The sequence below is a fragment of the Panthera tigris genome, chromosome X (genome assembly GCF_018350195.1).
Source record: "Panthera tigris isolate Pti1 chromosome X, P.tigris_Pti1_mat1.1, whole genome shotgun sequence".
Taxonomy (NCBI): domain Eukaryota; kingdom Metazoa; phylum Chordata; class Mammalia; order Carnivora; family Felidae; genus Panthera; species Panthera tigris.
In genome coordinates, this window is record NC_056677.1 from 766,341 (window position 1) to 793,212 (window position 26,872).

The 26,872-nt window shown below is 48.8% G+C and overlaps 1 protein-coding gene across 1 annotated transcript; it reads right to left on the reverse strand.

Moving 5' to 3' along the window:
• Window positions 1-79: 79 nt before the first annotated feature.
• On the reverse strand, window positions 80-22,459 carry CRLF2 (cytokine receptor like factor 2). The gene is made up of 8 exons (XM_007091017.2): window positions 22,350-22,459; window positions 13,159-13,261; window positions 11,556-11,719; window positions 9,940-10,073; window positions 7,753-7,915; window positions 6,484-6,589; window positions 3,946-4,030; window positions 80-1,011 (listed from the first exon to the last, which is right to left on the reverse strand). The coding sequence occupies exons 1-8, from the start codon at window positions 22,429-22,431 to the stop codon at window positions 736-738; spliced, it is 1,113 nt and encodes a 370-aa protein (XP_007091079.1). The 5' UTR covers window positions 22,432-22,459; the 3' UTR covers window positions 80-735.
• Between the last annotated feature and the right edge of the window lie 4,413 nt (window positions 22,460-26,872).

The following is a 26,872-nucleotide window of genomic DNA, read 5'->3' on the forward strand; positions in this document are numbered from 1 at the left end:
CAACGGGCAGAGACCCCAGACAGACAAGGTGGAGTCACCGCCCGCCCAAAGAACCAAGATCTCGATAATCTATGCAGTTGAAGCCCAGGCGATAAACCTTCCTTTATTTCCATTACAAAAGAAAAACAGAGTATGTCCTCAAGGGCAGGATGGATCCGGCCGAAGGTCCACCTGCGTCCAGACTCAACACCATGCGTGTGGACGCCCACAGAAACGGACTCTGCTGGAGAACGCGGTCCTGTCGTTGCCGAGTGGCTGTTTTCGCGTGTGAGGGCAGGAGCCGCGTGGCTCGTTCGCATCCGTAAAGCAGGCTTCCTTTCCTACCCGGGAGCGGAGTGGCTTGCTCGAGGGGCATGTGTGCTGCGTAACAAAAGGGCTCGCAAAGTGCCCAGGATGGTAAATGTTGTCGGAACAGCCACGCGGGCGACATGCACGGAGGGAGGCGACGTCAGGGAGCCCTGGCCAGCGTCCTTTGCGATGGATGGGAAACCATCAGCCGAAGGCACATGTGAGCTGGAAACAAGAAGCACTCGACAGACGGAGTCCCGTCCACCATGCGTGGGGGGAAAGCTGACACACGGAGTGCCCTGGCTGGGCGGTTAGGATCCTCAGTGAGCCCCCCACCCCCGCCACACACTCTGGCATAGTTGGTGTTCCCTTGGTGGTCGTACTGAGTCCCTCAGATGCTATAGTGTCAATGTAGGCCTCAATGTTGGGTTTTGAGTTTGCACCCCCTCATAACAGCATGTATGAGTTGTCAGTCATCACAAACGTGAAGCCCCCCAGAGAGACCACCTCGCCCCCTTGTGGGGGCTGGCACGCGACCGGGCTAGCATCCCTGGAGGCCTCTTCCCCCTCCATTGGAGGGCACAACGGGCCGGTCGTCACGATGGGCATCTCGGCCTCGGCCTTCTGTAGCTGGACAACGAGGGTCTCTTCGGGGACACACTCCTGCTCCGTGGCCTCCGTCTTGGCCACGTGGGACACGTTCTGTGTATCCTTGATCCACTCCTGCGGGAATAATAAAACAGTGCATCTTGAGCGCAAGGAAATGCCTCGGGGCTGGTGCAAGGGTCCTGTGGCCAAGCATCCCAGGGCCCCGGGCAGCCTCCCTGGGGCGCACACGCGGAGCCCAGGGGAACACAACACCCTCTCGTTCGGGTTTGGCATCTTTGAGCTCCGCCCACGGTGCTTTTAGACCCGCCTCTAATCCTCAGCCTCAGAGGCTGTTTCTAAACCCTGTGCGGCTCCTTTCACGTGTTAGGACAAGAAACAGGACTTTCGTGGTGGCGCTTCTGGAACTTGATTCTGGTTGTGGGTCTCGCGGGGTCTTGTCGTCAGGACGATTGCTCAGCGAGCGGGTCCAGGTGGGGCCCAGATGCTGTGATTCTCAACAGTTGTATCAACCTCTGTCCTGTGTCAGCACAGAGCCCAACAAGGGCGGGGCCTGGCTGGCTCAGTCGGCAGAATGTGCCACACGGATCCCTGTGGGGTCAACCCCTGCATCAGGCTCTGCGCTGACGGCTCGGAGCCCGGAACCCGCTTCGGATTCTGTGTCTCCCTCTCTCTCTGCCCCTCCCCCGCTCACGCTCTGACTCTGTCTCGAAAACCAATAAACGGTGACCTTACAACTGCAGCACAGCCCTGCTCACCCCCGAAGCTCAAGTCCAAATAGCACAGCGTACTCAACACGCCCTATTCGCCAACACATCTTCTACTCCCCTCTCCTCGCCTGCCAGCCACAGGCCCGCCCGCCCTTCTCCTCTGCCCTGTCACCTCTGCACGCTTGGTCACGCTTGGTCAAAACACCGCGGGAGCCCGCGGGTCTCAGTACCTCTTTGGGGTTACGCTTCTTTTCTGGGACGCCCCAGAGTCATGTGCACACGAAACTAACTTTGTCTGCCGCCCATCTGTCTTTTGTGTGTTTCACTGGCAGGTTCTGGACACAGAAACTAAGGGGTGGAGGACGAGGTTTCCCCTGCTGTGTTCTTCCTCCCTTGTATCTAAGGGGTTTGGACATTCAGCTTCCTCCTCGAGGAGGTGGAAGTCCCACAGCCTCCATACAGAAGCTTGTTTGGGAAACGGTCTTTGCAGATGGGATGAAGGGAAGGATCGGACAAGAGCCCATCTGGGATCAGGGGGCCCTAAGGCAACGGCAGGTGTCCTTGTAAGAGACACAAGGGGACACACAGACACAGAGGAGAAGCCCCGTGAAGGAGGAGGCAGAGACGGGAGGGACGTGGCCATGATCTCAGGGACGCCTGGAGCCCCAGAAGCTAGAAGAGGCAGGGAGGAGCCTCCCCTGGAGCCTCTGGAGGGGGCACAGCCCTGCCTGGATCTAAGGGGCCCTGCCCTGCCTGGATCTCAGCGGGCTTGACCCTCCTGGATCTCAGTGGCCCTCCCCTGCCTGGATCTCAGCGGCCCTGCCCTGCCTGGGTCTCAGTGGTCCTGCCCCTCCTGGATCTCAGCAGCCCTGCCCTGCCTGGATCTCAGTGGTCCTGCTCTCAGCGGCCCTGTCCTGCCTGGATCTCAGTGGCCCTGACCCTCCTGGACCTCAGTGGTCCTGCCCAACCTGGATCTCAGCGGCCCTGCCCCTCCAGGATCTCAGTGGTCCTGCTCTCAGCGGCCCTGTCCTGCCTGGATCTCAGTGGCCCTGACCCTCCTGGACCTCATCCTGCCCTGCCTGGATCTCAGAGGTCCTTCCCTGCCTGGATCTCAGCGGCCCTGCCCTGCCTGGATCTCAGCGCCTCTGCACTGCCTATATCTCAGTGGTCCTGCCTCTCCTGGATCTCAGTAGCCCTGCCCTGCCTGGATCTCAGTGGCCCTGCCCCTCCTGGATCTCAGAGGCCCTGCCCTGCCTGGATCTCAGTGACCCTGCCCCTCCTGGATCTCAGCTGTCTTGTCCCACCTGGATCTCAGTGGTCCTGCCCTGCCTGGGTCTCAATGGTCCTGCCCCTCGTGGATCTCAGTGGTCCTTCCCTGCCTGGATCTCAGTGGCCCTGCCCTGCCTGGATCTCAGAGGTCCTGCCCTGCCTGGATCTCAAGGGTCCTGCCCCTCCTGGATCTCAGTGGTCCTTCCCTGCCTGGATCTCAGTGGCCCTGCCCTTCCTGGATCTCAGTGGCCCTGCCCTGCTTGGATCTCAGCGGCCCTGCCCTGCCTGGATCTCAGCGCCTCTGCCCTGCCTGGATCTCAGCGGCCCTGCCCTGCCTGGATCTCAGCGGCCCTGTCCCCTCTGGATCTCAGGGGTCCTGCCTCCTCTGAAACTCAGTGGTCCTGCCCTGCCTGGATCTCAATGGCCCTGCCCCTCCTGGATCTCAAGGGTCCTGCCCCTCCTGGATGTCAGCGGCCCTGCCCCTCCTGGATCTCAGTGGTCCTGCCCCCCCTGGATCTCAGCAGCCCCACCCTGCCTGGGTCTCAGCCTCTGGTCTGCAGAACTGGGAGACAGGAGGTGATTTATTTGTGTTGTTTGAAGCCTCTGCTTGGGGGCCGTGCCGGGAAAGTGCTGACTCATTGTGCTGCACAAGGCAAGCCAGTGGGGTTGAGCTCCCGAGGGTGGGGGCTGCTCCCCTCCCCCCAATTCCCAGCAGCTCCCACTCATAGCCCCAGCAACCTCTCTCAAGTGAATGAAGTAACGGCCGTAAACCGTTTTAAAAGCGGAAGTCTATGGTTTGTTTTCAGAGGTAACATATTGACAGCACAACTTCCTGGGGAGATCAGAGGGTCGATTGGGCTGGAAAATCCCGAGAGGGCACAGATCTCCGGGGCCGATTGGAGCAGAGGCCGCCCTCTGAGACCCTGCCTGCACCTCGTGTGCGTGAGCAAGAGAAAAACAAGCACGCTGCGGGCTCTGGGTTCAGGAAAGGCTCGAGGGCGTCTCGGGAGGTCGCTGGCTTGGCTTGGAAACAGGGCGGGAGCTTGGAGACAAACGGGGGGAGGGCACTTACCTGGAAGTTACCGCGGTGCAGTTCAAAGAGCCCAGGGAAGGTGAGCTTGGGATCGGGCACGCTGGGCATGAGGCACTTGTGCAGTCTGAAACGCACAAGGAGATCTGGTCAGGCGGGCGGGCGGCGTGTGACCCCAGGACCATGGTTTCCCTCAAGGCCACGAACGCACTGATTGGTGGAAACAGTCCGAAGAGGGGGGCCTGGTGGCAGTTACGACGCAGCGCTTTCCCAGGTTGCGACGGAAATTTTCATTTGTAAAGGCGCCCCCCACCCCCACTTTTCACCAGGAAGAGAACCAATGTTATCAGCAACAAATTTCCACACACACGACCTTTCTCGCCATGAATTTTCTCTGTTCATGTTCTAGTCTCCTTCCCACAGTTTCCGCCCTAGAGCTCCGGGACGCCTTGTCCTCTGCCTACCCGCAGGTGCACAAGCCCGTTGCTAAAGTCGTGGCTGAGCTCCCCAGACAAACTGTTGCTCCGCGTGTTCATTTCCTCCCAGGGAATCCCGCGTGCACGGAAAATCATGCCATCAGTACAGAAACATATGCCTTTTCTCCTGTTAACCGGCCTTTGGTCACTTTAATTCACAGGCCCTCAGACACTGAAATTAAGAGGTTGTAATGTAATATGATCCTAATCTAATATGACTGGTGGCTTTATAAAAAGAGAGACCGATTACCAGGATGGGTGTGCTCACAGACAGAAGGGACACAAGGAGAGTGTGACATGCAAGGACACATGCTAAGGACACAGACCGCGGGAGAAACCAACTGTGCCCACACCTGGATCTCAGACCCCCAGCCTCCAGCCCTGCTTGAATCAAGCCTCCCAGGCTCAGCCCTGCCTGGATCTCAGACTCCCAGCCTCGGCCCTGCCTGGACCTCAGCCTCCCAGCCTCAGCCCTGCCTGGATCTCAGACACCCAGCCTCAGCCCTGTCTGGACCTCAGCCTCCCAGCCTCAGCCCTGCCTGGGTTCTCAGACCCCTAGCTTCAGCCCTGCTTGAATCGAGCCTCCCAGGCTCAGACCTGCCTGGACCTCAACCTCCAAGCTTCAGCCCTGCCTGGATGTCAGATTCTAGGCCTCCAGCCCTGCCTGGACTCCACACTCCCAACCTCAGCACCCCCTGGATCTCAGACCCATCCAGCCTCAGCCCTGCCTGGATCTCAGACTCCCAGCCTCAGCCCCTCCTCGATCTCAGACTCCCAGCCTCAGCCCCTCCTCAATCTCAGACTCCCAGCCTCAGCCCCTCCTCGATCTCAGACTCCCAACCTCGGCCCTGCCTGGATCTCATACTCCTGGCCTCAGCCCTGCCTGGAACTCAGACCCCCTGACTCAGACCTGCCTGGATTTCAGACTCCCAGCCTCAGCCCTGCCTGCATCTCAGACTCCCAGCCTCGGCCCTGCCTGGACCTCAGCCTCCCAGCCTCAGCCGAGCCTGGACCTCAGACCCCCAGACTCAGACCTGCCTGGATGTCAGACCCCCAGACTCAGCCCTGCCTGGATCTCAGCCTCCCAGCCTCCAGAACTGAGACGGGATAGATGTCTGTGGTGGGAGCCTCTCCTTGTTTGCTCCTTTGTTACAGGAACCCTAAGATACCAGTACAGTTGACTTTTTAGTCCTCACTGCAAGTAGGGGCTCCCCTTGAAAATAGTGCCAAGTGTTAATGTGCTCCAGGAAGTGAGACCCTAACTTTCCCTCGGGGCTGCTTCCAGGTCTGTATTTAAAACACCAAACAGGGGTGCCTGGGTGGCTCCGTCAGTTAAGCGTCCGACTTCGGCTCAGGTCATGATCTCACTGTTCATGAGTTCAACCCCTGCATCAGGCTCTGCACTGACAGCTCAGAGCCCGGAGGCTGCTTCGGATTCTGTGTCTCCCTCTCTCTCTGCCCCTCCCCTGCTCATGCTCTGTCTCTCTTTGTGTCTCAGCAATAAATAAACGTTAAAAAAATTTATTAATAAATCAATAAAACCCCAAGCACATCACTGGTAGAGAAGTGTTTGGACATCAGCGACTCAAGCTGGGAAAACAGAAGCGATTGGGTGGAAAGGTCATGCGCCACCCACAAGAATTAGACGCAGCGTCTCTGCCCCGTAGCACGTTCCAAGGGGACCCTCCGGAGTTGTGCCACCCACCCCCCGGTGCAAACCCGGCCTCAGTGCTCTGGGACCGTTCTATATCTTCCTCTATGTGTGACCCCCAGCTGTTGCTATGGAAACCTCATCCTAAGAAGCAAGCAAGGCACCTGCCCACCCCCCCCCCCCAGGGCACCTGCACCTGTAAACGTCACAGTGGAACGTCTGGGCTCACGTAAAGCAAAGACATCCAGCTCTTGATTTCGGCTCCGGTCATGATCTCTTGGTCCTGGGATTGAGCCCCGTATCGGGCTCAGCGAGGAGTTCAGAGCCTGCTTTGCATTCTTTCTCTCTCTCTTTCTCTGTCTCTCTCCTCTCTCTGTCTCTCTCCCACCCGTGCTTGCTCTCCCTCAAATTAAATAAACAAAGTTAAAAAAAAAACCAAAGGGTCATCCTTACCTCCGAACTTTCCATAAAGACAGAAGGAGAAGGGACACGGTCAGCAAGGCAATCATACCACAAATTAAAATAAATTTGGGGAAAAGCTTTTTCTCCTGGCATGAATCTGAAGCAAAACAGAACGAGCACTGTGAGTGTTCAACATGATTGGTCAGGCTCCAACCCCCACCCTCTACTTTTCTGCCCTTATAAATGGCAGGGTCAGAAAATCTTGATTTCAGTGTAAAATATCCTGGAAAGAGTGATGGTGTCTCTGGACAGCCACGGTAGGAGTCAACACACTGCCCTCAAGTACCTGCATTGCCAAGGTGGGGCGGGGGGCATTGAGGATACTGAGGCTTACTTTTGGCTATCATTTGTCTGTCTGCCTATCCATCTATCCATCCATCCATCCATCCATCCATCCATCCAACATATCTATGTATCTATGTATCTATCTATCATTTACCTATCTGTCTATCTATCCATCCATCCATCCATTCATCTGTCCATCCATCCATCCATCCATCCATCATATCTATGTATGTATGTATGTATCTATCATCTATCTATCATCTATCCATCTATCCATCCATTCTATCTATCTATCTATCTATCTATCCATCCATCTATCCATTCATCCATCCATCCATCCATCCATCATATCTATGTATCTATGTATCTATCTATCATCTGTCTGTCTATCCATCCATCCATCCATCCATCCATTATATCTATCTATCTACCTATCTGTCTATCCATGTATCTATCCATTCATCCATCCATCCATCCATCCATCCATCATATGTATGTATCTATGTATCTATCTATTTATCTATCTATCTAATCTATCTAATCTATCCATGCATCCATCATATCAATGTATCTATGTATCTATCTACCCATCCACCCATCCATCCTTCCAACCATCATATTTATGTATGTATGTATGTATCTATCTATCTATCTATCTACTTATCTATCAGCTGTCTTTTATTTACCTATCAATGTCAATTTATCTATCATCTATTTATGTATATAGTTATAATCTATGCCTAGATCAATGTAACATTCATAAGTAGTACTTGTTATTATTGTTGCTGTTAATACAAATAAAAATGAAATTACCCAATGAGGTAGGGAGCCTAGAGAGAGAAACGAGAAGGGCCCTCACTTTCAAACTGAACTTTGAAGTAGACAGTGAGGTCATTCGTGTTTTCAGGTGCCCCCATTCCACTCTCCCCAAAAGACAGGCTGATGGCCCGTGCACTGCTGTGTAGCAAGCCTCACCTCTCAGCTCGCCCCTCTGCTGGTGTGTCACCTTGGACCAGTCACTTGGGTAAGTGTCAGAGCCATAGCTGGACTCCAGTGTTTTGACTCTGGCCCGGAAGAAATAACATTTCTCAGAATCCAAGCCTTGCATCGTAACATTGCAGGTTTCACCCTCCTTCGACTGGAGAAAGAAAGCAAAGACAGTGATCACTGCCTTAGCCCAACTCTTTACCCTCGTGCAAGAGACTCACATAAGACGCCTGCTTTTCAGCATTCATGTTGTTGCAATTCCTCTGCCTGCCTAGCTATAAGCAACAGCAGAGACAAATGCAGCAACAATCTCCCCACTCCTCTCCAAGAAGAAGCAATCCTTTGGAACACATACTCCCACAGATGCTTTTAAAGATTACTCAGTGAAAACTTATTCCTTATAAAAAGAACAGTAATTTTTTGTATGAATCCAAAAGTGACTCATACTTACTTTGGAGACTTTAGAAAACATACACACACACAAACACTCAACCAAAAAACCATAAAAACCTTTCATTCTATCTCCATGATATAATCACTTAACAGTGATTACACATCGCTTGTACCACTAAATGTCACTTTTTATCACTAAATATCACTTCTTGTCACTAAAAAGCCTTTGGTGGCTCTTACATATTTGATCATATAGATGTGCCGTAATTTATTTGACTATCTTTCTATTGTGTGTCATATAGGTGGCCTCCAATGCTTTGTATTTATTTCAGATGTTTCAATAGACGTCTTTGTGAATAAAACCTCATCCCCATTTTCAATTCTTTCCTTATAATCAGTCTCTAAAAAGGGGCTCAATAGATGAGAATTGGGCAACTTATACACACTTCAAGTCTGTTAACGCTCAATATCGTGATCAGGACACATTGTGTTACTAGCATGTTCTTCAGATAAACTCCAATACCCACCTATTACTGAGACATGTGTTTCTTTGATGAGTTTCATCAAATTTCATTTCAGTGGTTCCGTTCTACCAGACCAGCAGTAGGTCAGTTTTCTCTTTTTTGATAGGCTGCCTGCAGCTTCTAGTACATACAACTGCCTTACGACAATCCTCTCATTACAGTGCATTCTCATTTTTATCCTTACTGTTGCATTTCTCTTCCCAAGTTGCCCTAGCTACGTGCTCTTTCTGTGCCCTCGTTGCATGGGATTTAGCAGACACTCAGTAAGTATATCTTAAATGAATGTTGAAGGCAGCCCCTCCCATCCCCCCTAGGGATGGGAGACATCGAGTGTCTTGGGCTGAGATGTTCAGTAATACTCACCCTGCCTTCTCTCCCCCTACTCCCTGGATGGGGCCATGGGATATGGTGCTTCTGGCCGACCTCACTGTCCAAGTCTGCAGAGATCAGTGATCCCAGGTGTACTTGCAGAATTATGGAATCATTGACTCCCGAGAGTGGCAGGTAACTCAGAGTCCACGTTGCTTAACCACTTGTGCTGTCCTGTAGGAGAGCCCCTCCAATCCAACTTCAGACTTGGGGGCCTTCACTGATGGGCACCTCCCTGCACCTGGTTGCAGGTGATTCCATTTGCTGTCTGCAGATTTCTCCCATTGGCTCCCGTTCCCCTTTTGTGAAGAACTCAATCCCTTGTCTACACAGTAGCCATCTGATTATTGGAAGATAGCTGTGAGCCACTGGGTCATTCATAGTCACGTAATTTTAATTTATTCCATAGACCGTGCTCATAGACTCAGAACCAGAAAGGGTTCCCATATGTTTACAAGGCATACAAACAGGGGTGGGTGGCACCCAGGGTGTGACTGGGAGGGTGTGATGGTGATGAATTTTATTTGTGAATCTGGCCACATTTGGCATCCACTTTTTTAGTCATATGTCAGCCTAGGTGTTACTGCGTTTTTAATCAGCCGACTTTAGACCACTCCATAAGGTGGGTGAACCTCACTCAATCAGTTGAAAGCCTTGACAGGACAGACTGGAGTTTCCCAGAGAAGAGGAAATTCGGTCTCAAGACCATAATGGAAACCTGTCTGGGTTTCCAGCCTGCTGGGCTGAGACTCGCCTGACCCTATAATCCCAGAAGCACTTCCTTAAAATAAATGTCAACACACGTCTCAGAGCCTCTCCATGTCTCTCTCAGTTACCACCTGGGGATTCGCGCTCACACTCGCCCTGAGAAGACACCACCCCCACTCACCTGCCACTCCGTGTCGAAAACGCTCTTGTATTGGATTTCGTACAGAAGACGCTTGTAGGGCAGGTCAGAACAGGTGACCGTCACAGCGTCTTCATGCCAGCGGAAACTCAAATCTTCTGGGGAGCTGGGTTTCACTGAGAAGGAGAGACAACAGAATGACCGCCACCTCTAGGAAGACAAAGATTCCACATCGCTAACGTTATAGGGGTAAGTTTGCTTAGATGCACGTTTTTCTGCCTGCATGAATCCTTCCGTAAATACCTTATGGGATTGAGGGCTTATCTATCGCAGAGGTTTTAACCAGAGCGTCAAGGACCTGTGTGTGGGTCACGGAAGGAACTCTTTGAAATTGTGTGAAAAGTTCTGAAGTATCTGTTATGGGATCCAGAGTGTGGCCCTAAAAAAAGGATGTGTTAAAGTCCTAGCCACCCCCCCCCCAATATCTCACAATACGACTGTGTTTCAAAATGGAATCATTAGAGGTGTAATTATTAAAGATAAGACGGGGGTTAGTGGAGTAGGGTGTGTTCTGATCCTATATCATTGGTGTCCTCATAGGAAGAGACAGACACACAGAGGGACAAGGGCGTGTGAACACACATAGATGATATACCTCTGGGCCTGTGAAGGTAGAAGGATAGACGGGGCTGATGTCTCTACAAACGAAGGGACACCAAGGGTTGCCAGAAAGCCACCAGAAGCCAAGAGACAAGCATGGAACGGATCCTCCCCCACAGCCTCCAGAAGGAGCTAGCCTTGATTTCACACGCCGGGGTCTTTGTAAGCGTGGGAGGGTACATTCCTCTGGTTTTGAGCCACTCGTTTTGTGGTTACCGTCAGTCCAGCAAACCGAAATGAAGACTGAACATGGGAAACGTCACATGAGACTCCTTCCCAGTCAGCTTGTTCTGTACCAAAGGGACACTGAGGTGGGTTAAACGGCGTCCCCCCACAGGAACGTCCAAGTCCTAATCTCTGGCACCTGAGAATGTGGCTTTATTAGTAAATTAGTAAAATTTCATCAAGGTAGGATGAGGTCATCGTGGATGAGGGTGGCCCTGAATCCAATGGCTGGTGTCGTTGTATTAAGCTGCCCAGTTTCTGGTAATTTGTTATGGCCGCCCTTGGAAGCTGCTACAGAGCCCTTGACTGATTTTATGCGTAAGGGGTCCATAGCCCTCGTCACGGGCTGAGATAGACTGTGACACTCCATCCATCAAAAAACAGAAAAAAAAGAAAAAAAAAACCCACAGCTACCTTACAGAAATCTAGAGTAAAGAATAAACATTTTGGAAAGAGGGTTTCATCCTATTTGTACAGTTTTGTAATCCGAGATCGACGGCCAACCCTGGGGGCAACTGATTAAAACCCATGGGGTGCTATCGAGGGTGAGAGGGCGTTTCTCTCTGTCTCTCTGCTGGGGGCCAGGGGGCCATGCTCCATCTTGGGCTTGGTGTCTCACCTCACAGCCTCCACGGGGTCCCCCGGGGTCCCCTGCTCGGTGTGGACGCATCCCTGCGTGTGTGTGTGACAAGACAGACTTTGCAGACGGCCAGTCTCTTCTCCGTTGGAGGAGGAAAGCAGCACGTGGCACTGACTACTTTTTGGGTACTTACGGTACGCGCTTATCCACTCGCACTTTCGGAAAAGGATATCCGTTCCATTCCCAAGGGAAAAGCACAGGATTTCGTCCTTTCTTGCCTCCAGGAGGCAGCCGGCAGTGTGGCTTTCGTGAACGATGTAGTTGCAGCATGGGCGACTGGCCTCATCACTACTCAACCTGCAATTAGAAAACAGAACGCTTCAGCCGTAGACAGCCTGTGAAAATAGCACCTTGGCACATCGACGGCAAGTGGTGTTTATTCTTTACAGGGCCAAGGACTCTTTCCTACAAGCACAGCAAGAACGATCGGAACAGAAAAGCGTCCCTTCTCTCGAAAGGTGAGGCCCCTTGAATGTCTCCCGGACTGGGCTGCAAGCGGGCTTTGCAAGGACTAATCCCTGGAATCTGTGAATGGCATCGGATTGGGAAATACAGTCAGTGTCGACGTGATTAAAAGGTCTGGACGTAAGATCATCAGGCATGAGACTGTGTCCTAGAGTGAATGGAGGCATCCGTGCAAGAAACACAAGGGAACGGACACAGACAGGGAGCAGAAGCCACATGAAGCCACAGGCAGACATGGGAGGGACATTAACCAAGAGACACCTGAGGACTTGGAAGCTGGAAGAGGCAGGGAGGACGCTCCCCTGGAGCCTCTGGAAGGACTATGACCATGACCCTCCTGGATCTCAGTGGTCCTGTCCCCCCACCCCAATCTCAGCGGCCCTGTCACTCCTGGACCTCAGCAGCCCTGCCCATGCTGGATCTCAGACTTCTGGTCTCCAGATCTGGGAAAGCATGAATTTCTGCTGTTCTAAGCTGCACAGTTTCCAATACTTTGTCACAACTGCCCCCAGAAAACTAATAAAAGTACAGTTTAACTTGCATGGTAACCATGCCCCTGACTTGAGGAGGCACTTGGGGAGGGACATAGCAAGACTGAAGATGTGTCTGAGGTATCCTGCAATGTTACGTCCAGGCAGTGGCCAGATCAACGACGCCCTTGGTAACAAACTGATACTCAAGTGACGTAGCTGTGTGAGTGCCTAGGAATCCCAGCGCCTTTTTCTTCCTGAGTCTCATTTATCACCCCAATTCACCTTAAAACACAGCTCCTGCCTACACTTTCCCATTGATCTCTTCTGGTTCCAAACTGCGAAGAATCAATCACACACCAGACACCTCACCTTCACAGAACTGAGACTTGACTAATTGGAGAATCCTTTGCTCCCTCATCTATGCTCCTGTGTTGGAGTGAGTGACACACATAAGCCCGTGATAGGGACTCACATTTTCAGAAGGTGGCGGTCGCTAAGCTCGTGTGAAAAATCCCACAAGGTTCACCTTTGCCATGGCTGCAACTCAAGGAAAGTTGTGTCTGTGTCGGTCAGAATCTAGGTGGTTTTGAGCGTGACTCAGTCATCACTCGGTTCCATGTCTCGGGGATCTTTGCTTGCAGTCGCGGTGAGGGCTCGAGGCTAGACCGGCCTCAGACGTTCACACGTGCACGTTCTGACCCTTCCCACGTTCTCTATCTCTGCCTCCCAACTGTTGGCATCTCAGAGGGAGACATATTTGAGCTCAGAGCACGGTTTCCCCGTCCCGAGAGCACTTACTTGTAGACGAAAGTCAGATTTGTCCCGGAGTATTGGCTCGGGCTCCATGTGACCCGCACAGTCTCAAAGTTAAAGTTGATAATCCGAACCTGCAGGACTGGTTCTGGGTGAAAAGAGACAAATAGGGTGTCTTTTGAGGCAATGCTGAAAACGGTTGGAGGTTTGTAAAAGGACAGCCGCACATCTGTCATAAGGATAGTAGAGTGCTTTAAAGGGACAGATAGAATCACGATTGTCCGAAACAAGCCAAGCATTAATTATATCAGTAAGAGCGGCAGGATAGATAAAGGTTGCTCAGGATAGAAGCAAACGTCAGCAGCAAGGCTACAGCTACCCAGGGACGCCTGGGTGGCTCAGTCGGTTAAGCCTCCAACTTTGGTTCAGGTCATGATCTCACAGTTCATGGGTTCGAGCCCTTCATCAGGCTCTGTGCTGACAGCTCAGAGCCTGGAGCCTGCTTCAGATTCTGTGTCTCCCTCTCTCTGTCTCTTCCTCTCCGTCTCCCTCTCCCTCTCTCCCTCCCCTCTCTCTCTCTCTCTCTCAAAAATAAACATTAAAAAAAAAAGATTATAGCTACCTTTCTTGTGATGTTCACAAGAGATAATGGCCATTATTAGGGTAAACAGCACCTATGGAGTGTGAGCCATGTGTCTGATGACATCATGTTTTTTAGTCACACGAAGGGCATTAGACACCAACAAACTCACTGTCTCTCTTGGAACAGCACACATGACAAGTTGAGAAAAAGTTTACAGACAAGTGAGTCCTTTGGTCTTGGCTTTTAAAGTTACTTAAGCTGGTGCAGTATTGATGCTCACAGATGTCTGGGTTAGTCATTGTGAAAGTGGTTAGTGGGTGTATTCTAGCATCGGGAAAATATGCACTGATCCTGAGGGTTACAACGGGCAACTTTCCAAGTGTCAGAGAAGGGAGTAACAATTTGGGGAATAAGGAAGACTAGCATGAACTCAGTGGTGTTGGGTTGGGTTAAAGTGGATAGAGAATAGATAGATAGATAGATAGATAGATAGACAGACATGATGGATGGATGGTTAGATAGATAGATAGATAGATAGATAGAGGATACATATGTAGGTAGATAGATAATCAATGGTTGGATGGATGGATGGATGGATGGAAAGATGATGGATGGATGGATAGATAGATAGATAGATAGATAGACAGACATGATGGATGGATGGTTAGATAGATAGATAAATGGATAGGGGATGGATATGTAGGTAGATAGATAATCGATGGTTGGATGGATGGATGGATAGATGGAAAGATGATTGATGGGTGGATAGATAGATAGATATGATGGATGGATGGTTAGATAGATATGATGGATGGATGGATGGATAGAAAGATAGATATGATGGATGGATAGATAGATAGATAGATAGATAGACAGACATGATGGATGGATGTTTAGATAGATATGTAGGTAGATAGATAATCGATGGTTGGATGGATGGATGGATGGATGGATAGATGGAAAGATGATTGATGGGTGGATAGATAGATAGATAGATAGATATAAAGATGGATGGATAGATGGATCGATGGATGGATCAAAGGACACATTTCTAGCACCCAGCAGGTTGTGGGTGAGAGGAAGGTGAACAGAGACATGTCCACAAATGCTGAGAAAGAGAGTCTGGAAGTCCCCAGGTCAGGGACTCCCACTCCACCTTCAGTTCTGGGTTCAGCCCCCATCCCCACCCCTCCAGCAGGAGGCAAATACATGTCCTGGTGCTATCGCTGTGTGCTCAGCTCTGACATCTCTGGGCTGGATAGTTCGGCCTGATGGACACTCATGGGGTCACATCCCACCTCATGGTCCAGAATTAACCATTCTCTCTCACTGTTGGCCCCACAGCAACCCAAATCCAATCTTGTGTTTCACTAATGTGTCCCTCAGGAGGTCCTACCAATATTCTCACACAATGGACCAATGACTGTCTACACTGTGGAAATGAACAAAGACCACCCGAATGAGAACAGGCAGAAGAGGTTTATTGAAAGCTTGCTGTACCATGTGATTGGCTGGAGGGGCTTTCTCTGACTGGTTCTGAGTTGGAAGTGTGGATGCAATTTAGGGAAGTCGTCAGATATTGACTCGAGGGGCTGGTTTCCTGGACAGGTTGCCCAGGTTGCGTATCAGAGCTCTGTTTTCATAGATCATTTGGCCATTGGCCATTTGCATAGTCTGTCTTTCAATGTCGTGCATGTTGGCAATCTGGCTTCCATTAATCAACACAGCTATTCTACTTATTCTAGTTTTCTTTTTCCAATCTGGTTGATGACATCACATCACCCACTGTGCCCAGCCCTGTGCTCAACACGTGGAAAAAGCTTCTGGAAAGACATGCTGAACTGATAAGCAAAGGCATGTAAACAAGTTGGACTCTCTGTGAAAACTCCCGTCATGGGACTCTGGGTCTATCACAGCCTCTAAAAATCAAAGGCAGAATGAGGGGTATGAATTTTCCTTGAGTTTTTAAGGAAGTCTTTCTAATGCTCAGAGTGTGCAGAATACTTCTGTTCTGTGCTGGCCATTGTTCCTGATGTAACTGATCACACTATAGGTGATCTTGACCTTCATGCATCGGTTCCAGAAATAGAGAGGTCGAGAAGGACGTTCTGGCTTCTGGAAACCCCTGATCTTCCAAAGGGGAACGAGCGTCCATTTGTTATGGTGAACACGTTCAGGTTCTGAAAGGGAGGGAACTTGACCGCTCAGTCCTCAGCAAACATTAGGTTAGATTCTTTGACCTCCGTCTGCGGGAAATGTCTGATTGATAAAGCCAGACAGCTCAATCCACCAGCAGGAAAGCAGAAGTGATCTTGTGGTTTCATCTGATGAGTTGGCCGCAGGGACAGGAGGCAGCTTCCTCGATTCGAGGAGGAGAAACAGGGACGTCAGTTGGGCATCTGACTTTGGCTCAGGTCATGATCTCACAGTTCAGAGGTTTGAGCCCCACGTCGGACTCTGTGCTGGCAGCTCGGAGCCTGCAACCTGCTTCCCCCTCTCTCTCTGAGCCTCTCGTCCCCATCTCTCTCAAAAATAAATACACATTAAAAAAATTTAAAAAGTTAAAAAAATAAATAAAGGACAAAGAAAAGGTAGTTACTGTGTCCCTGTTGCTTCCTTCCAAGGATGGACTGAGGCATTCCTGTCAAGCGTACATGAGGGACATGTCTGGGGTCCTCAACATGGGGGTGTGGGCAAGACATCTCTGAGAAGGGGATGGAATCCATGGGAGACCCCCGCTGACCATACAAAATATTTTCGTGCAGCACAGTGCTGCTGTTGAGGCAGTGGGACCTGAGATTAGCAAGCCATTTGTAAGGGCTCCGGTGCGGTTTGCAAAGTACAAAGGAAACCTTTGCTTGTGCATGTGGTCCTCACCCCTGCCCTGTGCCTTGTAAGGGCAAATCTAAATTTAAAAATAAAAGACCTCATTGTTCCTGTTAAAAATGAACGGGGCGTCTGGCTGGCTCAGGCAGTGGAGCGTGAGATTCTCGATCTTGGGGTTGTGATTCACGTTGGCTCTTGAGAGTACTTTAAAGGCATCTTCCAATTATTAAAACACAATTTAAAATCTAAAATAAAATAAAATAAACTATCTTTTCTCCATAAAATAAAATAAAATAAAATAAAATAAAATAAACTATCTTTTCTCCATAAAATAAAATATCTTTTCTCCATAAAATAAAATAAACTATCTTTTCTCCATAAAATAAAATATCTTTTCTCCATAAAATAAATAAAATAAAATAAAATAAAATAAAATAAAATAAAATAAACTATCTTTTCTCCATTGGATGAAGCCAGTTAGCTCAATGCAGATGATCACATCCATGAATTTAGGGAGAACTTTGTATGACAAACAGTTGACGAGGCTCCTACTGGGGAACTAGTGATCGCTTGTCCCCGGAATACGTGTGTAATGGGCTCTGCCCACCAGCTCTATAAACGGGCTTCCATCTTCGCAAAGCTCTTTAACGGATTGCATGGGAGTCAGACGGCGTTGAGGCTGAATGTTTATTTTAACATATGATGGTTCTTCTCCTTTGTGGACGAGGCTTCTGGATGGGCAGCCATTTTGCCTCTGATTAAATTTTCCAGACAGGGTGAGGAGAACCCACACGTCTGTAGGAAGTACCCACCCTCCTGGGCCACGGTCCGTCTGTTACTTCCACGAAGTGATGTCATCTGAGTCTTGTGGTCTCAGGGGTGCCACCTTTGAACATCAGTGGCTCAGCAGCAAGGAAGTTTTTGGGAAAGGTGCTTTACCCCACTGTTGGTCAGAAGACGTGCGAACTTTACTAGATGTGATCAATTTATTGGGCTCTGTCGAGAGGCAAAGGTGTAAAACTGTAGAACCTGTAGGACAGACAGCCCTAGTGACACAAGGTGTCTGTCCAGAGGGTGGGGGGTGAGGGAGAGAGAGACAAAGGTCTTTGGGGCACTGATTTCCAGACTTCATCAATAGTTCATGAGAATCTCTGTCCAGAGGGTGGGGGTGAGGGAGAGAGAGACAAAGGTCTTTGGGGCACTGATTTCCAGACTTCATCAATAGTTCATGAGAATCTCTGTCCAGAGGGTGGGGGTGAGGGAGAGAGAGACAAAGATCTTCGGGGCACTGATTTCCAGACTTCATCAATAGTTCATGAGAATCCACAGTTCCGTGGAGACCCCCTCATGCACAAGATGGGGCCCTCATGGGGACTGAGTTTTAGTTTGGGAAGCTGAGAACATTCTAGAAATGGATGGTAGGGATAGTTGCACAAAAATGTGAGTGTACTTAACACAGTGCTTAACATGGAAATTTTTACATATAGTCTACCATAAATGTTTAATTTTTTTAATGTTTGTTTATTCCTCAGAGAGAGACAGAGAGAGAGAGACAGAGACAGAGAGAGAGAGAGAGAGAGAGAGAAAGAGAGACCGTGCGTGGGGGAGGGTCAGGGTCAGAGGGAGACACAGAATCCGAAGCAGGCTCCAGGCTCCAAGCTGTCAGCACAGAGCCCAACGCGGGGCTCGAGCTCACGAACCATGAGATCATGACCTGAGCTGAAGTCAGACGCTCACCCCATGAGCCCCCCAGGAGCCTCAGTTTACCATAACTGTTTAAAACAGAATGAGCAACTTAATTTTGTAAAAAATTGTATCTGACCACATAATTTTATGATACCTCAAGATCTGGTCTTGGGAGCAACCTAAGAAAGGGTTGAAAAGGGGGCGCCTGGGTGGCTCAGTCGGTGAAGCGTCCAACTCTTGCTTTGCAGGGCAGGTCATCGGTTGACCTCATGGTTCATGACACGGAGCCCCCCCCACCCCCCAGGTCGGGCTCTGTGCTGATGGCCTGGGGCCTGCTTGGGATTCTCTCTCTCTCTCTCTCTCTCTCTCTCTCTCTCTCTCTCTCTCAAAATAAATAAACATTTTTAAAAGCCTATTCTATCAAAAAGAAAAAAAAAGACAGAAATGGTTGCAATGAATTCTCCTGATTCTGATCATGTTTTCTATACAGACAGAAAAGGTGATTAATGAATCACGAGAATTTGCTGCAACGAGGGACTCTGCCCCCAAAGAGCCCTGGGTATTTCTGGGGTGAGTACACAAAGTCCCATCAGAGCAGCGGGTCACGGGGCCCGGGGGGGGGGGGGAACCACGGTGTCACAAGGTAGGCAATGTCACTTAGAATGCTTGCTCACTTCCCATTCCCGGGGGCCCTCGGGTTTCCAGTGACGAGACCACTGCAAACTCAACACCCACAGTGTCGGTCGAGTAGGAAAGTGTCTGAATCTACTCCTGAAACAAATACGACACTATTCGTTGGCTACCTTGAGTTTAAGTGACAAAAAGAACCAAGGTTTTTTTTAAGCTGGGGGGTGCCCGGGGCGGGGGTTCAGTGGACTAAGTGTCTGACTTTGGCTCAGATCATGACTTCAGGGTTCATGGGTTTGAGCCGCATGTCCAGCTCCCTGCTGTCAATGGGCATCCGCCTCTCTGTCCCTCTCTCTGTGCCCCGTGGCTTTCTGAGTCCCTGTAGATTCACGACGGGACACCCTGGGTTCCGGTACTTAGTTCCGAAGGCTTTCCCAGCTGCAATGACTCGGGGGGAAGGCAGGTCCCTTGCAAGAAGGGCGAGCAAACCACAGATGCCTTTCAGCGAGAAAACCAGCTTCAGTGTTTTCTGAGAAGTTACTAGAAAGGCTTTCCGTGCGTTCAGCTTGACCCTGAGCCATCAGTGGGTCTGTCTGTCCACCTCTGTCCAGTAAAGACGCTTAGAGGCACCCGCTGATGGATGTGTTTCAAGCGGGTCAGAATCCACCACTCGTCTAAACCCAGGGTGTCTGGGGGGCTCCGTCCCTTAAGCGTCCGACTCTTGATTTGGGCTCGGGTCCTGATCTCACGGTTCGTGGGTTCGAGCCCCGCCTTGGGGTCTGTGCTGATGGCTCAGAGCCTGGAACCCGGTTCGGATTCCGCGTCTCCCTCTCTCTCTGCCCCTCCCCCACTCGCACTCCGTCTCTGACCGCACACAGTCTGGGAATCACCAGTGCCAGCCCGGGGACCCCCCCATCCAGGCTCCCTCGGACCCCTTCCTGGGCCGGCTGGAAACCCCATGTGTCACCAGCAGACCATAGCAAACAGGTGCCCACGGACCCTTGCAAACCAGGCAGGCAGTGTGACAGTTCAGAACCGAAAAGTCCCTGATGTGCCCTGGGGGCTCCCATCTCCACCACCCGCCAGGCTAGAAAATCAAGTCCAACCTGTTCGGGAAGGAAGGACACCTGCCCCCAGGCTCTCCGCCCTCTCTCCCTGGCCCCTACTATCAAAGCTTGTAACATATGAGCATGGCCCGGGAAAGAAGGTTCTGGAAACAAGCAGGCACGGGTTCAGACAACACACACCTGTGACGGCCTGACACGGCGGGGACACCCTCATGTTCGTCCGAGGATCTCTGGTGACTTGCTCTCCTCACCAGCAGATACACGTTAATTGAAAGCAAACCCTTGGGTCTCTTGCAAGGAAGGCAGCAAGGACGCGAAACCACCCAGAATCTCGGTGGGGCACCCAGGGGCTCTTTTATTTATTTACTTTTCCATTCACGCCTGATCCATTCAAACGCCATGAACAATGAGCCCTCTGTGGGGCGCCCGGGGGGCTTATGCATCACCTCTGGATTTCAGCTCAGGTCATGATCTCGGGGTTTGTGAGTTTGAGCCCTGACTCGGGCTCTGTGCTGACAGTGCGGAGCCTGCTTGGGATTCTCCCTCTCTGACTGTGCCCCTCTCCTGCTCATTTTCTCTCTCTCTCTCTCTCTCTCTCTCTATCCCTCTTTCTGCCCCTCCCCTGCTCTCTTGCTCTCTTTCTTGAAATAAATAAAAAAACATGAAAAAACAACAGTGACCTTTCACATCAGAGAAACTCAGATTTTCAGAGACTCACAGAACTGTCCAAGCTCCTTGTTACTTTTACAAACAAAAAACAAACAAAAAGACACTGTAGTCGCAAAAGAGAAAAAAAAAGATAAGAAAGAAAGAGAAAGAGAGAGAAGGAAGGAAGGTAGGAAGGAAGAGAGAGAAAGAAAGAAAGAATAAGAAAAGGAAGGAAGGAGTGAAGGAAGGTAAGAGAAAGAAAGAGAGAAAGAAAGAAGAAGAAAAGGAAGGAAGGAGTGAAGGAAGGTAAGAGAAAGAAAGAAAAAAAGAAAAAAAGAGAGAAGGAAGGAAGGAAGAGAAAGAAAGAAAGAAAGAACAAGAAAAGGAAGGAAGGAGTGAAGGAAGGTAAGAGAAAGAAAGAAATAAAGAAAGAAAGAAAGAAAGAAGAAAAAAGGAAGGAAGGAGTGAAGGAAGGTAAGAGAAAGAAAGAAAGAAAGAAAAGAAAGAAAGAAGAAAAAAGGAAGGAAGGAGTGAAGGAAGGTAAGAGAAAGAAAGAGAGAGAGAAAAAAGAAAGGAAAGGAGAGAAAGAAAGAAAGATGGAGAGAGAAAGAAAGAAAGAAGGAGAGAGAAAGAAGGAAAGAAAGAAAGAAAGAAAGAAAGAGAAAGAGAGAGAGAAAAAGAAGGAAGGAAGGAAGGAAGGAAGGAAGGAAGGAAGGAGGGAAGAAAGAAAGAAAGAAAGAAAGAAAGAAAGAAAGAAAGATGGAGAGAGAAAGAAGGAAAGAAAGAAAGAGAAAGAAAGAGAAGAAAGAAACAAGAAAAGGAAGGAGTGAGTGAAGTAAGGAAGGAAAGAAAGGAAGAAAGAAAGAAAGAAAGAAAGAAAGAAAGAGAGAAAGAAAGAAAGAAAGAAGCAAGAAATAAGAAAAGGAAGGAAGGAGTGAAGTAAGGAAGGAAAGAAAGAAGAAAAAAAGGAAGGAAGGAAGGAAGGAAGGAAGGTAAGAGAAAGAAAGAAAGAGAGTAAAAAGGAAGGAAAGGAGAGAAAGAAAGAAAGATGGAGAGAGAAAGAAAGAAGGAAAGAAAGAAAGAAAGAAAGAAAGAGAGAGAAAGAAGGAAAGAAAGAAAGAAAGAGAAAGAGAGAGAGAAAGAAGGAAGGAAGGAAGGAAGGAGGGAAAAGAGAAAGAAAGAAAGAAAGAAAGAAAGAAAGAAAGAAAGAAAGATGGAGAAAGAAGGAAAGAAAGAAAGAGAAGAAAGAAACAAGAAAAGGAAGGAAGGAGTGAAGTAAGGAAGGAAAGAAAGGAAGAAAGAAAGAAGGAAAGAAAGAAAGAAAGAAAGAAAGAAAGAAAGAAAGAAAGAAAAGGAAAGAAAGAAAGAGGGAGAGAGAAAGAAGGAAGGAAAGAGAAAGAAAGAAAGAAAGAAAGAAAGAAAGAAGACACAAGAAAAGGAAGGAGTGAAGTAAGGAAAGAAAGAAAGAAAGAAAGAGAAGGAAGGAAAGAGAAAGAAAGAAAGAAAGAAAGAAAGAAAGAAAGAAGAAACAAGAAAAAGAAGGAAGGAGTGAAGTAAGGAAGGAAGGAAAGAAAGAAAGAAAGAAAGAAGCAAGAAACAAGAAACAAGAAAAAGAAGGAAGGAGTGAAGGAAAGAAAGAAAGAAAGAAAGAAAGAAAGAAAGAAAGAAAGAGGGAGAGAGAAAGAAGGAAAGAAAGAGAAGGAAAGAAAGAAAAGAAGGAAGGAAGGGGAAGGGCAGGGAAGGGTAGGTTCAACTCAGGGACACTCTGCACATGTCACCGCATCTGCACGGTGGCTCACCCTGGCCCGCGTCCCCCGAAGCCGTCGCACGTCCCAGCAGAAACAGGGCGGCCGCTGCACAGGGCAGGAAGACTGTCCTCATGCTGGGACAGAGAGGAGGCAGTGAGCAGGATCTGGGCCCTGACGCCTAAGGCACAGAGGTCACCCTGTTTTTAAAGAGTGGAACAGAAACAAGGAAATGACAACGGGAAGCAGGGTGGATCTTAAAAAGACGACTCTTGAGAAAAAAAAAAAAAAAAAAACCAACATCACGACCAAAAACCAACATCAGTCTTGCATCCACGCTGACGAGCTGGGCTCCAAGCCTTGCCGGCTGGTCAAGACCATCCTGAGCGGAGTGGGCTCCTGCAGCCACTTTGTGCTCAGGGCTGCTGGACAGCAGGCTTCAAGGTCACCCAGAGGCACAGACATTTGGTGCCCCCTCCCCATCTGTCTCCAGCCCCGTGGGCGTGAGCCTGGCATCCCTACGGTCACATTCTGGGGACTTCCAGAATTCGAATGACAAATCTTTTTTTTTTTTTTTTTTTTTTTTTTTTTTTTGGTCTCAGGGTTATGAGTTCAAGCCCCCCACTGGGGATCGAGATGACCTTCAAAAATGTTTTTCTTCAATTCAACAGTGATGTCTGTATTTGCAAAAACAGCCCCAGTTACCAAGCATTTTCACACTCACAGAATTTGTGACCAGAACGACATAGGCAAAAACAAAACAAACAAAACAAAATAAAGCAGGAATAAGTTTATTCTAGAGTTAAAAACTGTGTGTTTAGGGGCGCCCGGGTGGCTCAGTCGATTGAGCATCTGACTCTCGGTTTCAGCTCAGGTCACGATTTCACAGTTTGTGGGTTTGAGCCTTGCATCAGGCTCTGTACTGACAGCCTGGAACCTGCTGGAACCTGCTTGGGATTCTCTCTCTCTCTCTCTCTGCCCCTCCCCTGCTCTCTCTCTCTCTCTCTCAAAAAAAAATAAACTTTTGAAAAAAACCTGTGTTTCTGAGAAGCTAACAGTGAGCTGTCTTCCAATCACGTGTTAAGTGCAGGGTGACTCAAGTCCTCCTGGCCCGAGACCAGGGATCTGTCTACCCAGAACATTCTGCACATCCTAAGTCCAACCCTGGTCACCCTGGGCTAACATCAAGATGTTGGCAGGCTGGCATTCCCACTGGAATTTCGAGGGGAGAGGCTGATTTCTTGCCCTCCCACCTGCTAGAAGCTCCCTGGATTCCTTGACTCTTAGCCACTCCTACCTCCCTCCAACCTCTGCTGCCATGGGCACATCTCCTTCTCTGACTCTCACCTTTCTGCCTCCCTCGTACAAATACGGACCCTGAGCCCAAGTGGATAATCCAGATTAATTGTCCCCATCTGCACATCTGCAAAATCACATCTGCAAAAGCACTTTTGTCATGTAAGGTGACATATTCATAGATTCCAGGGATTAGGAGGTGGATATCATAGTGTCATAGCTGATAGATAGATAGATAGATAGATAGATAGATAGATAGATAGATAGATATGATGTATGGGCAGGTGGATGGATGGATGGATGGATGGATGGATGGATGGATGGAAAGATGGATGGATGGATGATAGATAGATAGATAGAATGGATGGATTGGACGGATGCATGGATGGATGGATGGATAGATAATAGATACATAGATACATAGATAGATAGATGATAGATACATAGATATGATGGATGGATGGATAGATAGATAGATAGATAGATAGATAGATACAATGGTTGGATGGATGGAAGGATGGATGGATGGATGGATAGATGATAGATAGATAGATAGATAGATAGATAGATAGATAGATAGATAGATATACATGATGGATGGATGGAAGATAGATAGATAGATAGATAGAATGGATGGATTGGATGGATGCATGGATGGCTGGCTGGATGGATAGATAATAGATACATAGATACATAGATAGATAGATGATAGATACATAGATATGATGGATGGATAGATAGATAGATAGATAGATAGATAGATAGATACAATGGTTGGATGGATGGAAGGATGGATGGATGGATGGATAGATGATAGATAGATAGATAGATAGATAGATAGATAGATAGATAGATACAATGGTTGGATGGATGGATGGATGCAAGATAGGTAGATAGATAGATAGATAGATAGATAGATAGATAGAATGGATGGATTGGATGGATGCATGGATGGCTGGATGGATGGATAGATAATAGATACATAGATACATAGATGATAGATACATAGATATGATGCATGGATAGATAGATAGATAGATAGATAGATAGATAGATACAATGGTTGGATGGATGGATGGATGGATGGATGGAAGATAGATAGATAGAATGGATGGATTGGATGGATGCATGGATGGCTGGCTGGATGGATAGATAATAGATACATAGATACATAGATAGATAGATGATAGATACATAGATATGATGGATGGATAGATAGATAGATAGATAGATACAATGGTTGGATGAATGGAAGGATGGATGGATGGATGGATAGATGATAGATAGATAGATAGATAGATAGATAGAATGGATGGATTGGATGGATGCATGGATGAGTGGATGGATGGATAGATAATAGATACATAGATACATAGATAGATAGATGATAGATACATAGATATGATGGATGGATAGATAGATACAATGGTTGGATGGATGGATGGATGGATGGATGGATGGATAGACATAAATAGATGGACAATCTCATGCTGAGGACAGGCTTCTCCACCTTGTCACTGAGGACATGTGGGGCTGGACCACTCTATGTTGTGGGGCGTCCTTTGTACTGTAGGGTGTTGAGTAGTGCCCCTGATCTCTACCCACCGGGTGCTAACAGCAGCCTCACCAAGTCATGACACCCAAACGTCTCCAGACCTCACCAAATGTCCCCTTAACTCTCCTCCACCCACCATCCTCCCTGCTGTCCTAGAGAACCTGGAGTTTCTAGCTCTTTTCCGGGGGGTGGGGGGCTTGTCCTGCGGAAAGTTCACCTCAGGATGTTTACATACAAAAGGGAGAAATGCCGGTGGACAAGCCAGGAAGAAATGGCAGGAGAGGCCAACGTGAGAAGATGGTCAAGGGTTGCTCTGGCTCTCCTGTGACTTAGGAATGGTGATTTGGTGAGATTCGAATTTTATGGAAAGAGACCCATGTGTAGTTTCCCCCCAAAATGGACTATCACAGCTAATCAGGTCAACCACATGAAAAAGAGTGTTTGTCCCTTGGGAGGGCCGAAGAAGCCCAAGGAGAAATTTGGAATACACGATGTTCTCCGCACCTCCTTGTAAGCCGCTAGAGAGGGTCCCACATGTTTTACTGCTGGACACACTGAAACTCATGCCTCCAAGAAGGCTGACGGGTGGGGAAAGCATTTCAGTAGACCCAGGCCATCTTTCTGATATTCTCTGGCCCTCCCCCCTTTAACGGGGGAAGAAAATAATTGGGGGGAAATCAGGAGAAAATGAGCAGCCAACGCTCCCGTCCCTTTTGGACGTAGCTCTGAAGGCTAGCATCGTGTCTCATGGAGATGAGACATAAGCACGCCTCCTACCTCCTTTCTTCATCATCTCCACTCAAAACCACAAACCGATATTGTGTTGTTTGTATTTCACAATGCCAGACATGTGCGATGAATCACGAACCAAGAAAAAAAATGGACGGGGTTGTAGAACATGAGTTCGAATGTCACTAAAAATGTCAGCCCTTCTCTAGGAAGAATGCTTCCCTTATGTCTTTCATACGTTAGTTTCTACACGTCTGGCATGTAGGGGTTACTTGGTTATCTATTTTTGGTGACCTGTATGGAACAAATCACCCCAAAATGTCGTAGCACAAAGGAACCCCAAGCTGCTGTTACGTCTCCTGATTCTGCGAGTGGACAGGACTCAGCGGCTCTACTTGGCCTTGGCTTGTGCCGTAGGCAATTGCAAGACTTCAAAGGATAGAATGTTCTAGATGGCCCCTTCATCCTCCTGGCAGCTGAGCTGACTATCATCCAAGAGTTTTGGTAGGACCTTCGCCAACTGGAAGACTCGACAGGATAGAATGTTCCAGTTGGCACACCCTCATTTCCCCCACCTTCAATTGCCCAAAGCCAAGTGAGGGGCCACCCCAGACTCAAGAGGAGGGAAACAGGGGTCCGCCTCTCCTCGGGGGTTGCTGTAAAGAATTCACACTCATTTTGATGGCTCTCCAGTAGCGATCTCTTTTGAATGAGATTTGTGTTGTTTCCAGAAGAGACACTTAATTCTTACATCGACTCAAGGTAAGATGTGTTCATCCCAACGACAGTTGCCTCTAGAAATGGCTAAGCCTCCACCAGCCTTTCATGTCAAGCTCCTTCTGTAATTAATTGTGTCAGAATGTGCATGGAGAGATGATCGCTTATCTTGAGTCTCGCCGGCTTTATTTCTGAATCTGCCCCACACGCTAGATGTAATCGTGAAAAAAGGCGTCGGTGCAGCTGAAAGTCGTGAGCGACGCGGTTTGCTATCAGATTC

Coding starts and splice junctions, on each gene's coding strand:
- CRLF2 (XM_007091017.2), bottom strand. CDS start 22,431: ATGAGGACAGTCTTCCTGCCCTGTGCAGCGGCCGCCCTGTTTCTGCTG. Junction 11,720..13,158: donor AATCTGACTTTCGTCTACAA/GTAAGTGCTCTC, acceptor TTCTAATTGCAG/GTTGAGTAGTGATGAGGCCA. Junction 4,031..6,483: donor TCTTTATGGAAAGTTCGGAG/GTAAGGATGACC, acceptor TGTGCGTTTCAG/ACTGCACAAGTGCCTCATGC.